Consider the following 22,158-nt stretch of genomic DNA (forward strand, 5'->3'; position numbering starts at 1 on the left):
GGCACACCAGGTGCGTGGATTCTAGGAGGATGTCCATGGACGCCCTCCCAGAATGAGATAGCCACGCTGAAGCCAACTTTTGGAGTGCAAGTTTGAAGTGGTTAAGAACTATCTTCAGTGTAAAGAAGAACAAGTAGTTCTGGAAATGATGGTTTGGCCCCCCACAGAGCCCCGATTTCAATATAATTGAGTCTATCTGGGATTACATGGAGACAAAAGGATTTGGGGCAGCCTACATCCACAGAAAAAGATCTGTGGTTAGTTCTTGTTTGGAATAACAATTGATTCTGTTTAGGGCAAAATAATAATGTTACCCAAAATAAGTTTCCATTTTCTTTAGTGAATAGGGACAGGCTAGATGCAACAATACATAGGTAAATCAGAACGCCATGACTTTCGCAGCCACAACATTTGAGCATTGAAAATTCCCACGTCATTCCAAATAGGGACAAAGACAGGTTGAAAAAAAAAAAAAAAACGGTTGTTCCCCAGTCTAGCTAAAGGGTAAACAAAAAGGTTTTAGTTCTTTGTTCAGGACACAAATACAGATTAATATGTATGTAGCCCCCTCCCAGATAGATGCTAGGATTAGGTACGTCTAGTTCTGAATGAGGGTCTGTCTAAAGATCTAGTCTGGTATTATGGGGTGAAAGTGTGTGGAGGATATTTTAAAGAGGCAACCTATTTCCCAAGAACATTACTGAGTACAGACTGATGAGATAGATCCTAGATATTGTGTCTTGTTGCCATCATGTTAGAGTCAGGGCGTTTAACTGTTTCCCGCCAAGGTCACTGTAAAATGACATTTAGGTGGGAACACTATTGTTCTGGAAGGACATCATGACGCCCTCCGGAGAACAGGCCACGATCCAGTGTAGCTCAGTATATTTAATTCTCAGTTAAAGAACTTTGAGTGGATGTCAAAAGAGGAAAATTTGTCTCTTCAAAGTGTTACTACAAATTTCAGTCCATCAACAGCTTGTGTAAGGAATTGGCTCACAGGTCTAAGAGAAAGTTTAGCATCCTCAAATCATTACTAAGGGTTAGTGGAGTGTCCAACCATTACCCATTATCTATCCAAGTTCTCATCAAAGCATCAAAAAAAAAAGAAAAAAAAAAAGCATACCCTAGACTGGTTAATGGGATGAAGAGTGATCAGAATTGTGTGCTTGGCTGCAAGGAAACTACTGGGAAAAGGGACCATGGCATTTAATTAGTGGTTCCTTCAGGGGTAGCGCTACATGTAAAAGATATACAGAAGGCAGTGTTTCCCCAGCCACGGCTGAAGCAAGTCTAACAAATAGATATAGCTACGATCAGATACAGTGCATCTGGAAAGTATTCACAGTGCTTCACTTTTTCCAAATTTTGTTAGGTTACAGCCTTATTCCAAAATTGATTACATTCATTATTTTCCTCAACATTCTATAAACAATACTCCATAATGACAATGTGAAAGTAGTTTATTTGAAATCTTTGCACATTTATTAAAAAATAGAAAAAAAATAAAAAAATCACATGTACATAAGAATTCACAGCCAAACATAACAAAATGTGGAAAAGCGAAGTGCTGTGAATACTTTCCGGATGCACTGCATGTTTCATCTGAAATAAGTACAGGCCATCAATAGAAAAAGAAAAATTTGAGAGCTCTATATGAGTACATGGTATAATAAACAATCATTGCAATAGTTTGTTGCTCTATGATGTGACAAGGGTTTTGCGACCCAATTAATGGCAGGCAGACAACTTGGAGGTATGCAAAAATCAAATGCATGGTCCCCAATTTTACAATTTGTAGACCTGGTGGTAACATAGGAATAAATGGGGGAAGGGGAAGTTAAGATAAACTCATAGTAGGGGTCTAAGCTAATACTACTAGCGTGAAAAAAGGAAGATGAAGATAAAGGTATAAAGACAAAAGAAAGAGTAAAAGAAAAATATATATTTTTAAGAATGAGGACAAAGAAAAGGAGTAACAGGCGTTATGGCAGTAGAAGACTGGATCCCAAGCTGAATGCATTCAAAAGTCACAAGAAGTTTTCAGAGAATACGTCTGTCCAATATATTATGGAACTATCTCCAGTACAGTTAAAAAGGGCAGCCTTGCTTCATACAGTGTACAAAGGTGCCAACAGATTCTGGTACTCCGTAGTTTAGGGTGAAAGCGAACCAGGGGTGCCAAGTGTCTCTAAACTAATCTCCTCTGTGGTATTAAGAGGTCATAAGCTCTTCCATCTAACTTACCATATTAACTTTAGCAAACTACAATTCCATAGGTGGGGTAACAATTTTTTTCCCCATGTAGAGGGTATACAGGCCCTGGCCACATTGAGGAGGTGGATTTTCAAAGATGAATAGTATCTAGAAAGTGGGGCCATGTAAAGTATAATAAATAAGCAATAGGATGGTAACCCACGCTGACTGAGGTAAGCTGAGCAATAACTTTCCTAACCTGAGTCCAGAATGGGTGGGCTTTTGGGGAGTCCCAAAAAATTTGCAATATGATGCCTGGCAGATTTAAGGACCTTCAACGTGTATCTGGCAATTGTGGAAAGATTTTATGCAATACTTTGAGGGACGCTCTACCAACAGGAAAGAAAAGTTATACCCTTGTTCCTGAAACGAGTTTGCTATTCAAGATTTACGTGTGAACAAGATAGCCATTTTATTTGGACTATAGTAAACATAGTGTGCATATCAGATTCCCATTTCCCTATGAAGCCGGGTACATAGTCCTCCGGAGGGGCAGGGTGAAGTTTGTTAATCAAAGACAATAAGGAACACATTGCGCAGACTTGCAAGGTCCTCAAATAGAGAAGAATGGTACTCCCTTGAGGCAGCTTAGCTGGTAGAAAATGGCGTATCTAGTATGCCGACAGAATTTGAAGGGGGGTCCAGGCAGCCATATAGCCTGAGAAAGGCTACCAGATGGAGTTGCAAAGTGAAAGATGGAATTTACCAGTCCACAAGATGCACTGTATGTTAGAAAAGTTAGTTAAAAAAGCAGGGTCTAAAACAGGTGGTTTCAAACTGGCGGCCCTCCAGCTGTTGCAAAACTACAAGACTCAAAGGTCTACAAGTCCCGTGAGGCATTGCAAAGGCTGACAGTTACAAGCATGACTCCCACAGGCAGAGGCATGATGGAAGTCATGCTTGTAACTGTCAGCCTTGCAATGACTCATGGAACTTGTAGTTTTGCAACAGCAGGAGGGCCGCCAATTTGAGACCCCTGGTCTAGAAGTACAGGAGCCATTGGAGAAGCAGGTGGCAAAAACACATTCAATGGAAAGCCCACTGAAATGATCTTGAGCATAGCTCTGATAGTAGGTTGAGACATAAGTTGCAGTTGTCTCCTATTCATAAGCAAGGAGAAGGGTGTTTACTTGTTTTCCTGCTCTAGCCAAGGCCACAGTTTCACAAGGGTTTGTGTGCACCAACAAACAACCCTGGACAGCTGAGCAGCCCTTTAATATTGAAGCATATCAGGTAGTCCAATCTGTTTCAGGAAAATGTAGCATTGTTATATATTAGTGGAGTATAACCAAGGAACATAACTGTGAAAAGAACAGTTGTGAGATGTTTTTGAATGAATGAATGAATGAATGAATGACTTGTATAGCGCTACCTATACGAACTGAATCGCCTCAGGGCGCTTTTTTTTCTTGCCACCGGTGTCCATCTGCAGCTATTTATGCGGTCCTTTAACCTGTAGAGTCCCGACACACTTACAACATTAACATACACATACACATACACATATTATGGCCAATTTTTTTTGGACAGGGTCTAATTAACCTACCAGCATGTCTTTGGAGTGTGGGAGGAAACCGGAATACCCGGAGGAAACCCACGCAGGCACAGGGAGAACATGCAAACTCCAGGCAGATAGTGTCGTGGTCGGGATTTGAACCAGCAACCGTATTGCTGCTAGGTGAAAGTGCTAACCACTACACCACTGTGCTGCCCTTGGGGAAGGACCTGAAATAATGAACTTGTGGCAAGGATGTCATCAGGAAAAATGGTGCTAGTTGAGATGTGAGTTTTATAATAATGTAGCCGTAAACTATGAGGGCTTGGTGCCTTGCCCGATTTGAGTTGCTGAAATTCGAATGCCCTGTACACACGGTCGGACATTCCGGTGACAAAATCTGTCAGATTTTTTCAGTCTGATTTTGGCCCAAACTTGTCTTGCATACACACGGTTGCACAAAGTTGTTGGAAAATCTGATCGTTCAGAACATGTATGACGGGACCATCAAGAGGCCAGTAGCCAATAGCTTTCGTCTCGTAATTTATTCTGAGCATGCATGCCACTTTGTCCATCGGAATGGTCTACACACGATCGGAATTTAAACGATCAGATTTTGTTGTCGGAAAATTTTAGATCCAGCTCTTAAACTTTGTGTGTCAGAAATTCAGACGGAAAAAGTCTGATGGAGCCCACATACGATTGGATTTTCCGACAACACAATTTGATTGCACAATTTCCGTCAGAAAGTCCGACCGTGTGTACAGGGCATAATGCGAAGTTCCTCCCATGATATTGGGTCAAGACAGTTGCTAATTTCTTTAGAGAGGGTAGATAGGGCCAACTTTTGGAGATAGGAAGCAATATGTAGTTGATAGTCCACCTGATTTGGCACCTACACAGTCTCTAAGTAGCGAGTTTCATACCAGATTGTAGCGAAAGTAGCGAGTTCCATACCAGATTGTATATGGATGTACGAGTTAAACATTTATGCAGCTTGCAATGCTTTCACCAACATTCAATGCTCATTACAGAACTCATAAGAGGATCGAAGACCCTTTAAGAGTTTAGATTTTCTGATACAAGATAAGCTTTTCCCTAAGCACCTAAAGCTCTGTGAGGATCGAGATTACTTTTTGTGTACCTTCCCTAGTGATTCGATTTAGGAAAATAAATTGTAAATTTGCCAGACTTTTATGTACCTCCCATAACACCAAAAGGGGAAACCTAACAATCATTTAAAAAATAAGCGCACCGGTTTTAAATAGGTATCAAAGAAAGAATTGGCTGCAAACCATGCCTAATCCTGAGTCAATTTATTGCAACATTCCAAAGTGACACACAGGACAGTGACAGGTACAGATCAACCATCTGTACCTGTCATTGTGCTGTGTGTCACTTTGGAACATTGCAATAAATTGACTCAGGATTAGGCATGGTGTGCAGTCAATTATTACTTTAAAGCCAGTTCTATGAAAGTGAGCTGAGGCTAGTACCTATGTGTGGAGTCAAATAAGCCCATTCATCTCACCTGGAGCAGCGTCTTTCTTGTCTCCTTGTTAGTGCTTTAAGCCCTCGTTCACACTAAGGGCAGGTTTAAAATTGTGAGAGCAAAGTCGGCGTTGCATCTATTCGGACGGGGCCATTGCCGCCATTAGGCTGATTTGACTTGCAAAATCGCATGTCAAATCGCCCATATGTGAACATGGGCTAAATTGTCCAGCCATGTTTTCAGTATCGTGCAAAAGTGACAACCTAGAGGAGCAGGTGGTCATGGTAAATATGGATCGTGGCATGATCATAAATAAGGGATTAGTGTGAGCCCCAGTAACGTGTGGTAGGTATTTATGGTGAAAAATAATATAGTCCAGGGATGAATAGACTTGGTGGGAGACCAAAAAAGGTATAATTCCACTCAAAAAGGAGCACACATCTACAGGTGTCAACCAAGTCCAGCATATGGAGTATATGAGGCAAGAAATTGATAAATGGGAAGTAAATGTTACCCAACGAGTTAACCAACTGATCTCCTACTTTGCCCTTCACCACAAGGAATCTTCCATTATTATCCAATTTTTAAAACTGAAAGGACCAAGAGCTGGAGTGTGATATCAGAATGCGGACACCCATAACCTAGGACAAGAGAGACAGAATGAGAATAGGTGGGAGAATGATGGCTGCAAAAAGGGGAGGCTTTGTATTTCCTAAACTGTCTACTGCATGAAGACAATATTACTTTTCACTTTGTGCAAATACCTCAATAAACTCGACCTTGTGACATAACCGCTTGGCACCCTGATTAGGTGCTTCCTTCCACCAAACAGTGCCTCCGGCCCTCCAAACCATTCCAAGCAGGCCAAGAGCGAATACCAGCCCTTTTACCCCAAGCATTGTACACAGACAAGATGTGGAGATAGAACCAAAGGAATGACTCAGACACATACTTTATACCCCACAGGAGGACATTACCCTCCTAATCATATTACCCTAACAATACAAAGTTTAAAATGTGAAAATAATTAAAACATAGCTAACAATGATCTTAGTTGAACAGTAAAGTAAACAGTAAGTTCATCAACAAACATAACGTTCCACAATAATTTGTTAGGAAGTTAAAGTGGTCACCAGTTTAATCTCATCTCCAAGAGATGACCAGACAGAAACAATAGAACAATATGAAAGACCAACTTAAATACATAAACCGTGATCTCACCCCCACCTCAGACTATCCGGCAACAATATTCAAGACCAAGGGCTATCCAAATCTCATTAACCAGCTTTATTTTCACATCCATCTGTTCACTAAGTTTCAAGTTGGCAGAGACCATCGACTTCCTTGATTTTTAAACGTAAGAATGTCCTTTTGCATTATATAACAGGACATCTTCCTAAATGCTTGTAGCCCCCTTGAAAGCTAGGGCCCATAGCCATGTATATGAGTCCACCAGGTCTCAGAGTCTGTTTTGGGGAGACCTAGATTTGAATTCAAAGTAACATTACTCCAAGTGTCCCCCAGGGACCCCCCAAAGAGTAGTGCTCCCCTCAAAAGCCAGGTCTCATAGTCAGTATCCAAGAGGCTAGCCTGCAGTCTCCTCTAAAAGCCTCCATCCTGGTTGAGTGTCATCTTTCTCCCACATCAAAAGTTGAATTAGCAAGGTCCCAGATTTCCATGTGGTCTGGATCTGTGTAAGTTGGGCATAGTGAACCCACATAGGTGGTCAAACTGATTTTCATTCTTGGCCACAGGAAAGGGTTGTCATCAGTAGGTGTGGGACAGAGGTTGTGGAATCTCTGTCCAGCTGCCAATGCTACAGCTGGGTGGTCTTTGCCAATCTGGGGCTCTGTCTGCGCCAACTTCCTGAAGCTCTGGAGTCACTCTAGGTGTTAGGCAGAGGCCAGTGGCATGCCAGAGCTTCAGCTTGGAGTAGGAGCTGCACTACATCAGCTTGTAGATGGAATGAGGGGCTGACTTCCCTGGCTCCCCAGAATTCCGGAGTTGTTGCCAGTTCTGGGCGGAGGTTGGTAGCACTCTGCCCTGATGCAAGCACTTCTGCTGGGGACCCCATATCATTTTCTCCAGCTGTTGGGGAGCTCTACTCCCAGACTGTGGATTTGCTGCTGGGAAGATCATCATCGTTATTAAAATACAAGATTTATATAGCTCCAACAGTTTACACAGTGCTTTACAACTTGATGTTAGACAGTATAAATACAATACACTTTAATACAGTAGGAATCAGAGGGCCCTGCTCCTGAGAGCTTACAATCTAAGAGTGAAGGTCAAGATATATAAGCGGTAATAACTGTGGGTGATGTGTTGATTGAAAAAGTAAATGTACATTTGTTAGGTGGGGGCCAGATAGGCTTCGCTGAAGAGATGCATTTTCAGGGATCATCTGGAAATGGAAAAAGTAGGAGAAAGTCGGACAGATTTCAGTAGAGCATTCCAGATGATGGGAGAGGCTCTAAGGAGAAGTTCTGAAGATGAGCATGGGATAAGGTGACAAGGGAGTTAGAGAGCAGGAGGTCTTGGGAGGAGTGAAGAGAATGATTAGGTTGATATTTTGAGACTAGGTTAATGATGTAGCTGGGGGCCAGGATGTAGATGGCTTTGCAAGTTATTGTTAGTATCTTGAATTAAATTTGTTGGTTAATTGGCAACCAATGGAAGGATTGGCAGAGAGGTATAGTAGATGCTAAGCTGTTTGTGAGGTGGATGAGCCTGGCAGCAGCGTTCATGATGGAGGTTGAGGTAGCAAATTTTGGATAGCAATAGTATGTGGGGCCGAAAGGTTATTTCCAAGTCCAGGATTACACTTAGGATCTTGTCATGGGGGGACAAGTTGACAGTTGAGCCATTGATATTGACCGAGAAATCAGGAGAAGTGGCATCTATCATGAGCTCGGTTTTGGATAGGTTAGAGTTTGGAGGAAGTGATGTGACATCCAGGTTGATATGTCTTCTAGTAAGCTGGTAATGTGTAAGGAGGCAGGTGGAGAGAGCTCTGGGATGGAGAGATAGATTTGGGTATCATCAGCGTAGAGATGGTATTGAATGCCATGGGAGGCAATCAACTGACCAAGAGAGGTCCAAGAACAGAACCTTGGGGGACCCCCACGGAGAAAGAAAGAGGAGAGGAGGAAGTAGAGTTGTAAGCGACACTGAAGGAGTGGTGGGATAGGTAGGATGAGAACCAAAGAGTACAGTCACGGAGACCAAAGGAGTGGAGTTTTTTGAGGAGGAGGGGGTGGTCCACCATCTCAAGGGCAGCAGAGAGGTCCAGGAGTAGCAGTATAGAAAAGCATCCATTGGTTTTAGACATTAATAGGTAATTTTTCAGTTTAAGGAGAGCGGTTTCCATGGAGTGTTGAGCGCGAAAGCCAAACTGAAGGGGATCAAGAAGTTTGTTCATGGTCAAGTGGTCGCTCAGTCGGTCTTAGACCAGTCTTTCAAGAAGTTTGGAGAAGGCAAGTAAGGAGTTGGGGCAAAGGTTGTTAAGATAGGTGGGGTCCAGTGAGAGCTTTTTAAGTGTGGTTGGTGACTAGCGCATGTTTTAGAGCATTTGGGAAGATGACACAAGAGAGGGAGAGGTTGAAAATGTGAGTTAGAGAGTGTAGAATTGAGTCAGAGGGTGAGCGTAGCATTTGTGAGGCAGCAGGATCCAGGGGGCAGGTGGTTAGATGAGTGTTAGATAAAAGTTTAGCAAACCTTGTTAATACTAGCAGGGTTGAACGAGAGAAGTAATATTGTATCTGTGGACATGGGGTGTTGAGTGGGGGAGGTTTCTGCACATTGGATATCTCCTCATGAATTGCATCAATCTTATTTTTGAAGTGATGGGCGATCTCCTGCGTAGTGAGTGAATTAGAGGGTGGAGGCAGTGCAGGACAGCCTAGAGAGTGTTAGACCCCTTTCACACAGAGGGCGTTTTGCAGGTGCTATAGCCTTAAAAATAGCAACTGCAATCCGCCCTCAAGCAGCTACACCATTGTCTCTAGTGTGAAAGGACTTGGGTTTTCACACTGGAGTGGTGCTCTGGCAGGACGTCCGGAAACCTGCCAGCAGCTTCTTTGGAGCAGTGAAGGAGCGGTGTGTTTACCGTTCCTCCACCGCTGCTTCCCATTGAAATCAATGTGGCAGCGCAGCCATACCACCGGCAAAACGGCGCTATTTCGGCGCATTGTGGGCGGTCTTAACCCCATCTCGGCCACTAGTGGGGGTTAAAATCGACCCGCCAGCAGCCAAAATTAAAAATAATGGCATCTTACCGCCGACGCTATGGGCAGCGCAGTGTGAAAGGGGCCTTAAAGGAAGAGAAGAGTTGATGTTGGCTGGATGAAAAGGTGTTAATGAGCATTATAACCACTTTCAGACCGGACCAATTTGCTGGTCAAAGACCAGACCACTTTTTGCGATTCGGCACTGCGTCGCTTTAACTGACAATTGCGCGGTCGTGCGACGTGGCTCCCAAACAAAATTGACGTCCTTTTTTTCCCACAAATAGAGCTTTCTTTTGGTGGTATTTGATCACCCCTGCGGTTTTTATTTTTTGCGCTATAAACAAAAATAGAGCGACAATTTTGAAAAAAAACGCATTATTTTTTACTTTTTGTTATAATAAATATCCCCCAAAAATATATAAAAAAACATTTTTTTCCCTCAGTTTAGACCAATACGTATTCTTCTACATATTTTTGGTAAAAAAAAAATCGCAATTAGCGATTATTGATTGGTTTGCGCAAAAGTTATAGCGTTTACAAAATAGGGATAGTTTTATAGCATTTTTATTAATAATTTTTTATTATTTATTTTTTACTAGTAATGGCGGCGATCAGCGATTTTTATTGTGACTGCGACATTGTGGGGGACCCATCGGACATTTTTGACACATTTTTGGGACCATTGTCATTTATACAGTAATCACTGCTATATAAATGCAGTGATTCCTGTGTAAATGACACTGGCAGTGAAGAGGTTAACCAGTGGGTGGCAGTGTAGGGGTTAAGTGTTCCTAGGGGTGTGTTACTAACTGTGGGGGGGTTGGGCTTTCATTTAGTGAACACTGATCTCTGCTCCAATCACATGGAGCAGAGATCAGCGTCACTAGTTGCTAGGCAGAATGGAGAAATGTTGTTTACAACGGCACTTCTCCATTCGGCCGCTCCGTGAGACGATCGCGGGGATGCCCGCGGCGATCGAGTCCGCGGGTCCCGCGACCGGACTCATGGGGGTCCCGACCAGCGCGGGAGCGCTGCACCGGCGGCGCGCTCCCGATGGCAGGGCGGCAAATTTAAAGGGACGTACATGTACGCCCATTTGCCTGCCGTGCCATTCTGTCGACGTACATCGTCGTGCGCTGGTCGGCAACTGGATAAAATAGGTCTGTTATAGACCTATTAAATAGACAGTGTGGCAGCAGAAATAGTATTTTAGTAGGGCAGATTTATATTGTTTGAATTCTTCCTGGACTTGTTATGCCACAGACGCTCAAGATTGAGGCTACGTTTTCTGAGACTTTTGGGGTCGTTTGTTCGGCAGAGTTGTAGTGGCCGGGGCCTGATTCTGCGTGTAGTGAGGGGGGCAAGCTTGTCTCGAGAGGAAGACAGTGAGCTGTTGTAGAGGAAAGTGGCTAGGTTGGGGCAGGACAGGGGTGAGATTTTGTCATAGAGGTGATCAATAGAGAAGAGAAGGGTTAAGGTGCTGAAGATTTCTATGGGCAATGGTTAGGCAGTTGGAGGGAGGGGAGGAAGACAGACAGAGAGAGAGCAAAACTAATAAGGTGAGGGATTAGAGAGTGGGAGAGGATTGTTGGAGAGGTTGCATGGAGTGCATAGATAGGAGAAGCTGAGGTCAAGGGTGTTGCCGTTGGAGTAGGAGCCTGTATCCATTGCTTCAGGTCAAGAGATTAGGTTAGACTGAGAAGTTTAGAATAGTAGTGTTAAAGTTGAAGTCACCAAGAATAATTGTGGGGATTTCAGAAGACAAAAAGTAGGGTAGCCAGGCAGAGAAGTCATCAAGGAAGGTTAATACTGGTCCAGGGGGCCGGTAGATAGCAGCATTTCTTAGATAAATAGGAAAGAATAGATTAATGCAATGTGCCTCAAAAGAGGAGAGTGTTAGCGAGGGAGGTGGGTGAAGTACCCCATAGGTGCTGCATTGGGCTAGGAATCCCACTCCACCTCCCTTCTGTCCGCTTGGTCTGGGGGAGCGAATCCAGAGAAGGCCACCATGGAAGAGGGAAGCAAGAAAAGTAGTATCCGATGAAGCCAGGATTCGGTAATGGCAAGTAGGTTAAAGGTTACAAAAACATTTGTGATAAAGAGGTCGCGGAGGGCGATGAGTTTGTTACAGAGTGTGCGTTCCAGGGGGCAGAGGAGAAGAGAAGGCTGGTTTTGGAAAGAAGAGGAATAGAGACCAAATTCTGTGGATTGTGGCTGCTGCCAGAGGGTGTAGGGAGATGGAAGCGCCAGGCAAAGACAGATTATGGAGGCCCAGGGTTTGGGGATATGTCACCAGAGGTTAGGAGAAGCAGGAGAGTGAGGGAGGTAAAGTGGCAGTGTGATTTATGTGAAGGGACATGCCTCAATACTGAAGGTTTTTTCAGTATATAGAAGTAGAATGAGCAAAAGTTGGTAGGAGCAGTAATAGGGAGAGGACAGAAGGCAGGGTGATATGTATAAGCAGGGGGGTGGAGAAGAGGGGTGAAAGTAAGAGAGCTTGAGGAGAGGGGACACAACTGTCAGAAGGAGTGGTAGAGTCCGCATGTTACAGAGTGGAAGAAGAGCCAAACAGAGAGACAGGGTCACCTACAGCCTGTTAGGTGATTTCCAGTGCCGTTTACTATGTATATTTGTAAGTGCAGAGCTTGAAATGTATATCAGTTGTAGAAAGAACCACTGCGTGACAGTCACAGTGGGTACATCCGTGGTAAAGCGATGCTATTTTTAGCGGCACTTTACTGGCAATTTTGTGGCGATATTCGGCCGCTAGTGGGGCACTTTTACCTCCGCTAGCGGCCTTGAAAGGGTTAAACCCACAGAAAAGCGCTGCTGCAGCAGCGCTATGCTGACGGTATAGTTGTGCTGCCCCATTGATTTCAATGGGCAGGAGTGGTATATACACCACTCTTTCACCACTCCAAAGATGTTGCTTTCAGGATTTTTTTTTTAACGTCCTGCAAGCACACCGCTCCAGTGTGAAACCACTCGGGTTTTTACACTGGAGAGACAGGAGCGGCTCTTTACAGGAGCTTTTTTAGCACTGTAGCGACTGTAAAGCTGCTCAGAGTAAAGGGGTCTTAGAGAAAAAAGCCTCAAGGATATAAGCCCTTGCAATGAGCTCCCCCAGCAACATGATGACCCCTTAGGGGTGCTCAAATGTATACTGTTATAAGGGTGGGGGTGGAAGTTTGTTATTTAATCATGAATGAATATAAGGGTGCCTAAAAATCAAAGTGGACCTTTCACTTCTAAAGTCAGAACAGCAAGAGGCGAGAGGTAAGGATAAGATCAACACATAAAACTTAGGCAAGATAGTCCAGAGCAACAAAAAACATCATCATGGTTATGCACACAGGACAACAGTAAGTGAAGGCCACATACCAAAGACACATACACAGAAATAGCAAGTAGATCCCAGTTTCATTCAAAAGGTGGAAGATGTGGTTGATCTGACACATACTAAAGACACATACTAAAGACACATACACAACCGGTTGCTCAATCTCTCATCCCCTCACGTGGCTACTGGGGTGACATTTCTGAGGTCCTGTCTTTCAGGTGCATGGATCTTTGCAGCTTCTTGCACTCCCATAATGTTGATCTGCTGCTGGGGAGATGAGCCAGTTGCTCCATCTCCCAGACTTCTGGACTCCCGCTGTGGAGCAAGGGTGACTTCTTTCTCTCCTGAGATACTACGCTCACATTGGGGAGGGAGGAGGACAAACACCTTCTCCCTTCTCCCCCTAGATTCTGATCTGCTGCTGGGCAGGGACCACCACCTTCTCACCCTAGACCTCCGGAACTGCCACAGGTATGGGACAGAGGTGTTGGACCTGGTTGCCAGCGCATCAGCTGGAGAGGTTTGTTGTAACTGCACAGATGCTGCTGGCAGGAAATCCTATGTCTCTGACAGTGGTGTGGGAGAAAGGCGGACTCTGCCTCTACTCTCAGGTAGGCTGAAGCTGCTGTTGGTGCTGGGCAGAGCTCAGTGATGTTCTGCCCTGATGCCTGCTCTTCCACTGGAAAGTAAAATGAAAATTCAGTGGCCTCACACAAATCCTTCAAGGCCTCCTCAGCAGAAAAGTCTTAAATCTTCTCCAATGCCAGCGCTTCAGAGGTTGACTCATAATCCATATCATCCATGGGTGCTGGGGCATACTGTTGAGCTTTGTCGAACAGTCTTTTATATTCTTGCTCCAGCTCCCATTCTTGTGTAACTATAAAATCCAAGTCTTTTCTCAATCCAAGCTCACTGGGAAGTTTCAAATCCCTAAAATCGTGGATGTCCTCATCTCCACTCTGCTGTACTACCAAAATGTGGAGCCTCATATCAATCCCGGGCCACAGTAGTCATAGCTTTCTATGGGATCACTGTTCTTCATTTAAGGACACACTTGGGTAGCATACTATTGCAGTGCCCGGTAACCATCATCCAGCATCATTTCCATCTGGAACAGCCATTCCAGCTCCATAAGCAAGTAATATTGCCAACCAAATGTGACGGAACAGTCCAGCACCCAACTTGGGTGCTTGAACTTCTAATACTCTCAGCCATATCCAGATCATAGTAGGCTTTCTGCGATTCTCCAGTAAGGGGGCTATCAGTCTGGCCCATCGGGTTCTAATCCAACCTTCGCTCTCTGTGGTCCATTCAAACGTCAGCAAAAAGGCCTCTGGGTCATCATCTGCAGTCATCTTGGAGAAGAGACCCACATAGATGGCTGTGGGCTTGTCTCCATCATCATCAATTTTAGCAGGTGACCACTGTGCCAGCGTCTTCACATCTGTCAGGGTTTTCCTATCTGCTTTTGCAACAGTGGCTAGCTGTTCAAACAGCCTCTGCGTTTGTTCCTGGTAAAACACCAATCTGTTGGCACAGCGCTTTTGTTTGCTCCTGTGTGATAGCTTAGCTCTGAGGAAGGGGGTGTGCCTCCAAAACATATCATCCTTTACCCCTTGATGTGACGCGGCACGTGTCCACGCTACTCAACATTGTGTGGTTTTATGGCTCATTGATAGTTGACACTTTGAAAGTACCCACTTTGTATTGATTTTATTATTCAATAAATGTTTTTTGTTAATGCTCAAGGTGAGTGCACCTTCCTTTTTTTTTGTGATATTTACAAGCCTATATACAGGTGCTATACAGGGTCTCAGAAAACAAATAGGAAAAATAATAGCAAAAAAAACCTAGCTGTGTCTCAGCACCAACTATACACAAATACAGGCCCTTACTACCAGGTTGAGCAAGCCTACAGCTTGTCAGCTTCCACATATACAACATGTTAGCTTTTACCAACCTCTTCCTCTCAGACAGGAGTTGTCTGAATTTCCCAAGCTGAGAGCACTGGCTGTCTCAAGTGAGCATAAATTGACCTGGGGTAGAGTACCAAGTTCTGAACTGGATCGTGGATCAGAGATTCCTGTACATGTATGAGAGGAGCCTGGGAGATGTATAAACCCTAAACAGGACTTTTCCCATCTCTCTCTGGGACACCCTGCTACACTGTTAAAAAAGCGGGAGTCTACAAACCATGGAGGGGGTCTAAAATTTGGAGTCAGAGTAGGTCCTGCAACAGGTTAACCAAAAACAATAATGCTTTTTGTAACCCATAGTACAGTAACAATAATGTTAAACTTTGACATTGTAAGAACACATTCACTCTAGAGAATAAGTCTGCGGAACATGATACTAACAGGATACACATAGCCCAGATCAGCTGGCAGGGTCACCAATAACATACATCCCCAGAGAAAGAACTGGGCACTCTCATTAGGTAAGAGGTCAACTAAAAGAAACATACATGATAAACTATGTAGCTATAATAACCCTACTCCAAATGAAATCAAACTTGTCCAGGGCAACAGGCAGGAGAGCGAAAGCGAAGAGCCCTTTGAGGCATAAAGACGTAAACGTAAAAATCATGTCAACATATAAATATAGTATACTCTAAACTGGACTATACACTCTGGTCAAGTCAGAAATAAAAAATAAAAATAAAAATAAACATTTTGTCTGTAGTTATATTTTAATTGAAATGCTTGACTTGCTCTCCAGTATCAGATTCAGATATTTCATATTCCTTGATTAAACAATTTTACCATAAAACTAAGATAACCATACCTCAGGAACATTGTCAGCAGAATTCTACAAAAACTATTGTAATCATGCAAGTGCTAACCGTCCTTAAATTGTTTAAGACACAACACTAATCTAGAAGCTGGACAGAGAAATATGTATATGTTTTTGCAGTCATCTTTAAATTAGAAAATAAAAGTGTATTATCAACCAAAACAGAACAATACATACTCTCTTTTGTAGCTCTTGGATATTTGTTTCCCAGTTTTTGTCTTCTTGTGAAATTTGTCTGAAAAAAAAAAAAAAAAAAGCTTGTTCAGACAATTTTCTAAAAATCGAATTTAGAGAGTCCAGTTATGACAATATGAATTAAATATTACGTAAAAGTGGGTGTATTATAAACTATGGTGCAATAAGTTTACAAAAGACTGACTTATTCAGAATATTTTCCACATTTTAACATCTATGTCTATATACACACCTTTGAAATGTTTTAAGTTTTTTCCTCAACAAGCTCTCTAATGTCAAAACTTTTTGCATTAGGAGACACTTAACTGCAGTCTCTTCACGACTAGCAGGATTAATCCTTTGTGCAGTTGACTTCCAAACATGAATTTCATGTTTCATTTCTGCAAGGAAAAAAAAAAAGGCCTTAAAGTTTAACAGTCTGAAGTTAATGCTTTCAGTAATATAGAGCATTTTAGGAACTGTAAACAAATTGTATGCACTGCTATGCTGGTTCTGTCAATCAAAAGCACTTAAAGCTGAACTCCAGGGATGACATATTTTGCATATTCCCATTGAGACAGCTTGGCACAGTGTAGGTTTTGTATATGCAATAGCTTATTGGCCTCTGTGAAAGCTAGAGTCTTTGGGGTGCTGAGCCAAGCTACTTCCTTTCTGCATAGTAACCAGAGGGGGTCGCTCACCTAACAGCGTCCATTCAAAGAACATCTTGCATTTGTATTAATGAATGCAAAGCCCTCTTTGATTGGACAAGGCGAAGTGACGGTATCATGATCTTCACCTCATCCAATAAGAAAATGCTTTGTAATTATAGAGAAATTTGCAGTGTACTTCCTGAGCCTTGAATCTGAAGTGTGGGCCTTAATGGCCACACACTGTACATACGCTTCCAAGGAGAATGAGGTTCCTTTGCTGAGAGCTGTGAATAAGCTGACAGCTAATGGTCCCTGATGATGTCTGAGCGATGAAACACGTTGGAAGTCTGGTCATGTGATGTCGCCAAGTCCGTTAGCTGCCATATTATTGGCTGCAAACAATATCACAACCCAAGAGGATTGACATGCAATCTTTTATAGGATGTTTGTGAGTATTCTGGCTTCCTTTTTATAAAGAAATACCTTTGCTAGTAATACTGCGCAATGAGGCTTTCTTCTTGACTGTTTCCATACATCTGTGCCGTACGATTGAGGTAGATCAGTTTGGAGTGACTCATTTCTTATGTATATGTATGGAGGGCTAGAATCTTTTTAACAAGTGCTTTTGACCGCTTTTTGATCAAGTGGTTATCCTGTTGGGGTACGGGTCAGTGTAAACTTTTTGGTGACAGATTTCCCCCCAGCACCCGTGTGGATCAGCACCTGTTGGACTCTTCTATAAGCGATTTACGTCTAAATGATATGGACTATTGAAAAAAGCATATACGCTGCCTTTATGTTTTATTAATGTTTGTACAATCTTTGGATTTATCAAGACTAGAGATGTGCCAAACACCCCCTGGTTTCATTTGCGCCAGAACTTCCGAACAGGGAAAAAGTTTGGCCCTGAACTATGGGACCCGATCACGAAAAATCAAAAGTCCCCATTTTGAAGGCTTATATGCAAATTATTGGCCATAAAAAGGGTATGGGGGTATGGGTACTGCCCTGGGGGACATGGCACAATGCAAACTTTTTTTAAAAACAATTGTTTTTAAAGGAGCAGTGATTTTAATGATGCTTAAAAGTGAAACAATAAAAAAAATATGTATTAAATGTAGTGCCTTGGAGGTCCCTTTAGTCTGCCTGTAAGGTGGCACTTCTGTAGCATGTATAACATTTGCTGAAAATTAAATTTTTAAAGAAAACATTTGTAAAATCACATTTAAATTTGTTTGCCGGCAATATAAAAAAATCCATACCAGGCCACATCCCCTCAACAAGGGGGGTGGATGCTTTGGGGCGGGGTATCTCTGCCCCCCTGCCCCAAAGCACCTTGTCCCCATGCTTATGGGAACAAGGACCTCTTCGCAACAAACCTGGGCAGTGGTTATGGGGGTCTGTGGGCAGGAGGCTTATCTGATTCCTTGCGATGTCACCGACCGGTGCATGCTGGGTTGGCGAACAGCCCGCCGAACGCACAGAAAACCTGGCCTGAGCCATTCACCTGACACTAACCAAGACTAGTAATAGGTGTTAGTAGATCTAAAAGATTGCACAGTTAGATTTCCATAGCCATCTATGCCGGTCAAATATTTGCTTTGTATAGCAACTGTTGATAAACGGACCAAATTATTTTAATGTACAACTACAAAGGGTCCAACTTTACAATGTAACTAAACAAAAGAAAATGCATATTACACTGAAGTGTACATTACTACAGAACATTTTAAAAACTGGACACGTTTCTATTACAGATCACTCTTATATAGGGCATTATGGCACACAATTTACTATACCAGCAGCAACTATTTTTCAGCTGTAGATGACTAAAGTGTTCAAACAAGAAATCAAAGTCAAAGCTTAGCTTTAGGATCAAAAGTGTTTTTCCTCCAAACAGGTTTAAAATGGGTCTGGACAAAAGCTTGGAAAGGTTAAGAGATATAGGTCTAAAGCTTCTCAAAAATGTCAACAGTCAGCTGCAGAGATAAATGCTGAAAATAGGAATTTGGGTGCTCTAAAGCAAAATTTTGTGTGCGTGTAAAAAATATTAAAGCGAGAGGAAAACATTTTGAATTGGTGCTTTGCTTCCTCAAGTATAAACACTGCATAAAATAAATAGTAAAATTTATTTGAAATGTGTGTGGATCATCAAAGCTTTTTTTATGCTTTAGATTGGAGGTTTCGATTTCGTTGTAAAGTTGGGGAGGATTAGGCCCTCCATTAGGTTTTTATTGCCAAACGTGTCCATAAGCGTGGGCTCACACTGATGGCGGGTTTGAAATCATGCGAGTTCAGCTGAATTCACACAATTTCAAACCCGCATTTCAGTGCACATTCAGGAGCAATTTCAGAGACATCTGTGTGGGTTCCTGCACAGACATCTATTGAAATAGACCCCGAAGTCGCCAAAAGTAGGGCAGGTGCTACTTTTGGGAATTGGTGCAGGGCTGCAAAGTTTCGCAACAGTGCTATTGCCAGCAATAGGTGGCGATTTGACATGTCAAATTGCATTTCAAACTGCCCCAATGTGAACAGGGGCTTAAGGAAAGCTTAAAGAAGGGGCGAGTGTAAGGGTAAATCTTCCAGCGAGGACACCTGTTCCGATGACCAGAGAAAAATTCTACTCATGTTGGGAGATTGTCTTTCTCATTGCGTCTCCAGGACAGGAAATTAAGGGACATCTCCCAAGTTTGACAAAAAAAAAAAAAAGTAAAAAGTAAAAAACGGATATGCGTTCTAACCTTCCTTATTGTACCAAAAAAAGTTTAGACTTTACATACTTTAAACTGTGACAACATAACAAAGGAAAAATAATATTGAGGTTGGAGGGTAAGGTCTAATACACATAACTGAAGTCCTGAAAATAAAAAAGCAATCCAAAAGCAAAAAGGAGCTGCACAATCTCTAGTTTACTGGCTCATCACTAATAATCTCATTTGTTTAAGATTCAGGACCTAACTCTCTATGACGACATAGAACTGACATACTGTACCTAAAGCCAGAAATAGTATTATACTGTATAATTATTTCATCTGTTGAACCTATTTTGTCTACTGGAAGAAAAATATAAATCATTTAAGCCTGTAATACTTGTTGTATATTAGTTCATCAAAACTTTAGCAATAGTATAAAGTGATTCCCTGTACAAAAAGATGTATAAAATAATTGGCACCGTTAAAAATAGAGCAAATAAAAAAAAAAAAAAAAAAAAAATCACAGAATGTAAAAATACAGAAATCAGCAAATGTTGAAGAAGCAATTTCATCTTCCGCTACTGATACAGCAGGGTTTTTGATTGCTAATCAGAAGAAATGTAACTGAAAATGTTTTTGTTGATTGAAGTTGATTGTAGTTGCTTTCTGGCAAGCTATAGCGATGAACTACACCTGTATTTCTGTAACCCCACTGTTCCAGGTCTATGGGAAACATTGCATGCTTCTATAGAAGGGTTAAATGTATGCGTCTTTTAAAATCATACATTTTCAATAGAAGTCAGTTAAACGTGTCACAAACCAAAATATATTTTAATAAGAATTCACAAACTCCTCCTCAAGCGTGACACTGGTATTTAATATATTAAGTGCATTGGGTTTTAATAGCTAAACATTTTATTTGTTTATTATGAACAGACTGTTATTTCTACTTTTTCAGAAGAATCCAACATATACAGATGTGACTGGTTGGAGTGCTGTCAGTTCACTACCTATTGACTATTTGGAACGAGAGCGCACCCTAGGAAGAATACACGCTATCCTTACTCTTAAGACACTAATAATTGCAACATGTGTTTTGCTATTTTAAGGCTTGTATACACTAGAAGGAGGAGGAACTTTCATACGATTTTTTATAGTGTGTACACAACTTTTGACAGCCGATTCTGACGTTTCGTACCAAAATTCCCGTAGGGACAAACTCTGAAATTAATATCGTAGAGGGAACAGATTGAATGATTTTTGTATTTTCCTACAATATGCATACAAGAAAAATCTGAAAAGAAAGACTGTGCATGATCAGAAACAACAAAAAAGCCTTTGTCATATAGGAATTTTCATACAAAATCGGCTCCAATTTGTTGTGAAACAACGAGGAAAAAAATCGGCCGACCATTTCCTCAATTTTCTTATAGGGTATTCCCTACAATACTATTTGGGGTTGAAGAGAAAAGAAATCATAGGAATAAAACCATGCACATTAGCTTACCAACAATGTCACTGGGTTCCTTATTGTACAGCTTTTTGTTCCAATATAAGAGTCTAAGAAATGGGAAAGAAACCAGCAGAACCAGAGAGATTCCTAGAAACATATGTCCTGTGAATCCAGCAAAATCCAATCCCTAGAAAGGAACAAGAAAACATATTCAAACAAAGCCCTGGAATAATCTCTAGTGATGCTAAACATACAACTTAAGGGCACTTTCACACTGCTGCGACTTGAAATTTGCGTGATTTTGACATGATTTCAGGGAATGCCTGTGTAAACTTGAGGTCTATGGACCTCAACTCACTTCAAAGTCAGAGCAAAGTAGTACAGGGACTACCTTGAAGTCAGTGCAACTTGAAGTCTCACAGCTATGAATGGTCATCATGGGGAATCATGGGGTACGACTTGTCATGCGACTGATGTCCAAAGTCGCAGGATAAGTTGCACAAGTGTGAAAGGGGCCTTACTGGGCTTCACCTGTCCAGTTTATGTAGCATAGGCTAGAAATAGAAATTCAATGCATTAGTGAATGCAGTAGTCAATGCCTCCATTTGTTCTTTTCTCCAACATGTAAATGACCCTACCATATTTAGCAGGGCCAGGGTAAAGGGGAACAGCCTCAGGGGTAGTGTATTTATGTGGAAGGGGGAATATTAGCGCTCTGTCCTCTATCTGCCTGAACGACAGAATTGATACTGCCATCAATCCTGTCATTTAGGCAGCTGGAGAATGAAGCTGTGGGGACTGTGATGGCTGAAAGGGAAGGGAAGATTCTGCTCTCTCTTACCTCCAATAGCAGTCTACTGTTTATAGAAGACAACATGCAGGTGCTCACCAAGGAGGGCACACTTCTTTCTGTCTCCCCCTGTCATTTGACATGATCAGAGATGGGAAGGAAGAGTAGCTGCCCTGATTTCCGGGTTGGAGACATACTGAGAAAGAAGTCTAAACTAAGTAAACAGCACCCTTCTTTTACTTTGGGCTCCTTAGTTAAATACACTCCACTAACCCCCCCCCCCCCACACACACAAAAATGCCAAAGCAGTCCTCTTCAGACTCAGACCACTGATGTAGGGTTCCACACCTGGCTCCATTTTACTGACACCACTGATGACATGTTTCATGACCGCAAAGGCACAGAGTTTTTTTCTTTAAGTGACACTACCAAACCAGGGGGAACTTTTCTTTTCACTAATGCAGCAGTATTCATTTTTTTCACCGTCACGGATGCAGGAGGATTTTTCCTCACACTGATGTGGAGGCATTTCTTTGGCACAGTGCCATATTTTACTTGCACATCTATTAAATGCATAACGTGCATGCATTTTGGGATATTAGCATATTAGCCCCCTCTCCTGTACCTAACAGGAAGGGGGGAGGGTTGGCATATTTGCCCTGGGCACTGGATGACCCATCAACAGTGGTCTCTGGCCAGCAGGATGTTTAGTTATTTTCTTTTTGTAAATGCCAAAAGGAAATATACCATTCTCTGTATACACTCACCGACCACTTTATATTAGGTA

General features: G+C 42.3%; 1 protein-coding gene across 2 annotated transcripts in view; it reads right to left on the bottom strand.

The window, feature by feature from the left end:
• The window catches only part of OCA2 (OCA2 melanosomal transmembrane protein), a 561,190-nt gene that overhangs the window by 115,629 nt on the left and 423,403 nt on the right, over positions 1 to 22,158 (bottom strand). For both annotated transcript variants that reach the window (XM_077482777.1, XM_077482778.1), the window contains 3 exons: positions 20,636 to 20,768; positions 16,033 to 16,180; positions 15,783 to 15,840 (listed from right to left, as the gene is read on the bottom strand). In XM_077482777.1, coding sequence (XP_077338903.1) covers positions 15,783 to 15,840; positions 16,033 to 16,180; positions 20,636 to 20,768 — 339 coding nt within the window. The remainder of the gene's footprint in view (positions 1 to 15,782; positions 15,841 to 16,032; positions 16,181 to 20,635; positions 20,769 to 22,158) is intronic.

This window comes from Lithobates pipiens, unplaced genomic scaffold (assembly GCF_037356315.1).
Source record: "Lithobates pipiens isolate NorthernLeopardFrog02 unplaced genomic scaffold, aLitPip1_a1.2 Scaffold_16, whole genome shotgun sequence".
Classification (NCBI taxonomy): domain Eukaryota; kingdom Metazoa; phylum Chordata; class Amphibia; order Anura; family Ranidae; genus Lithobates; species Lithobates pipiens.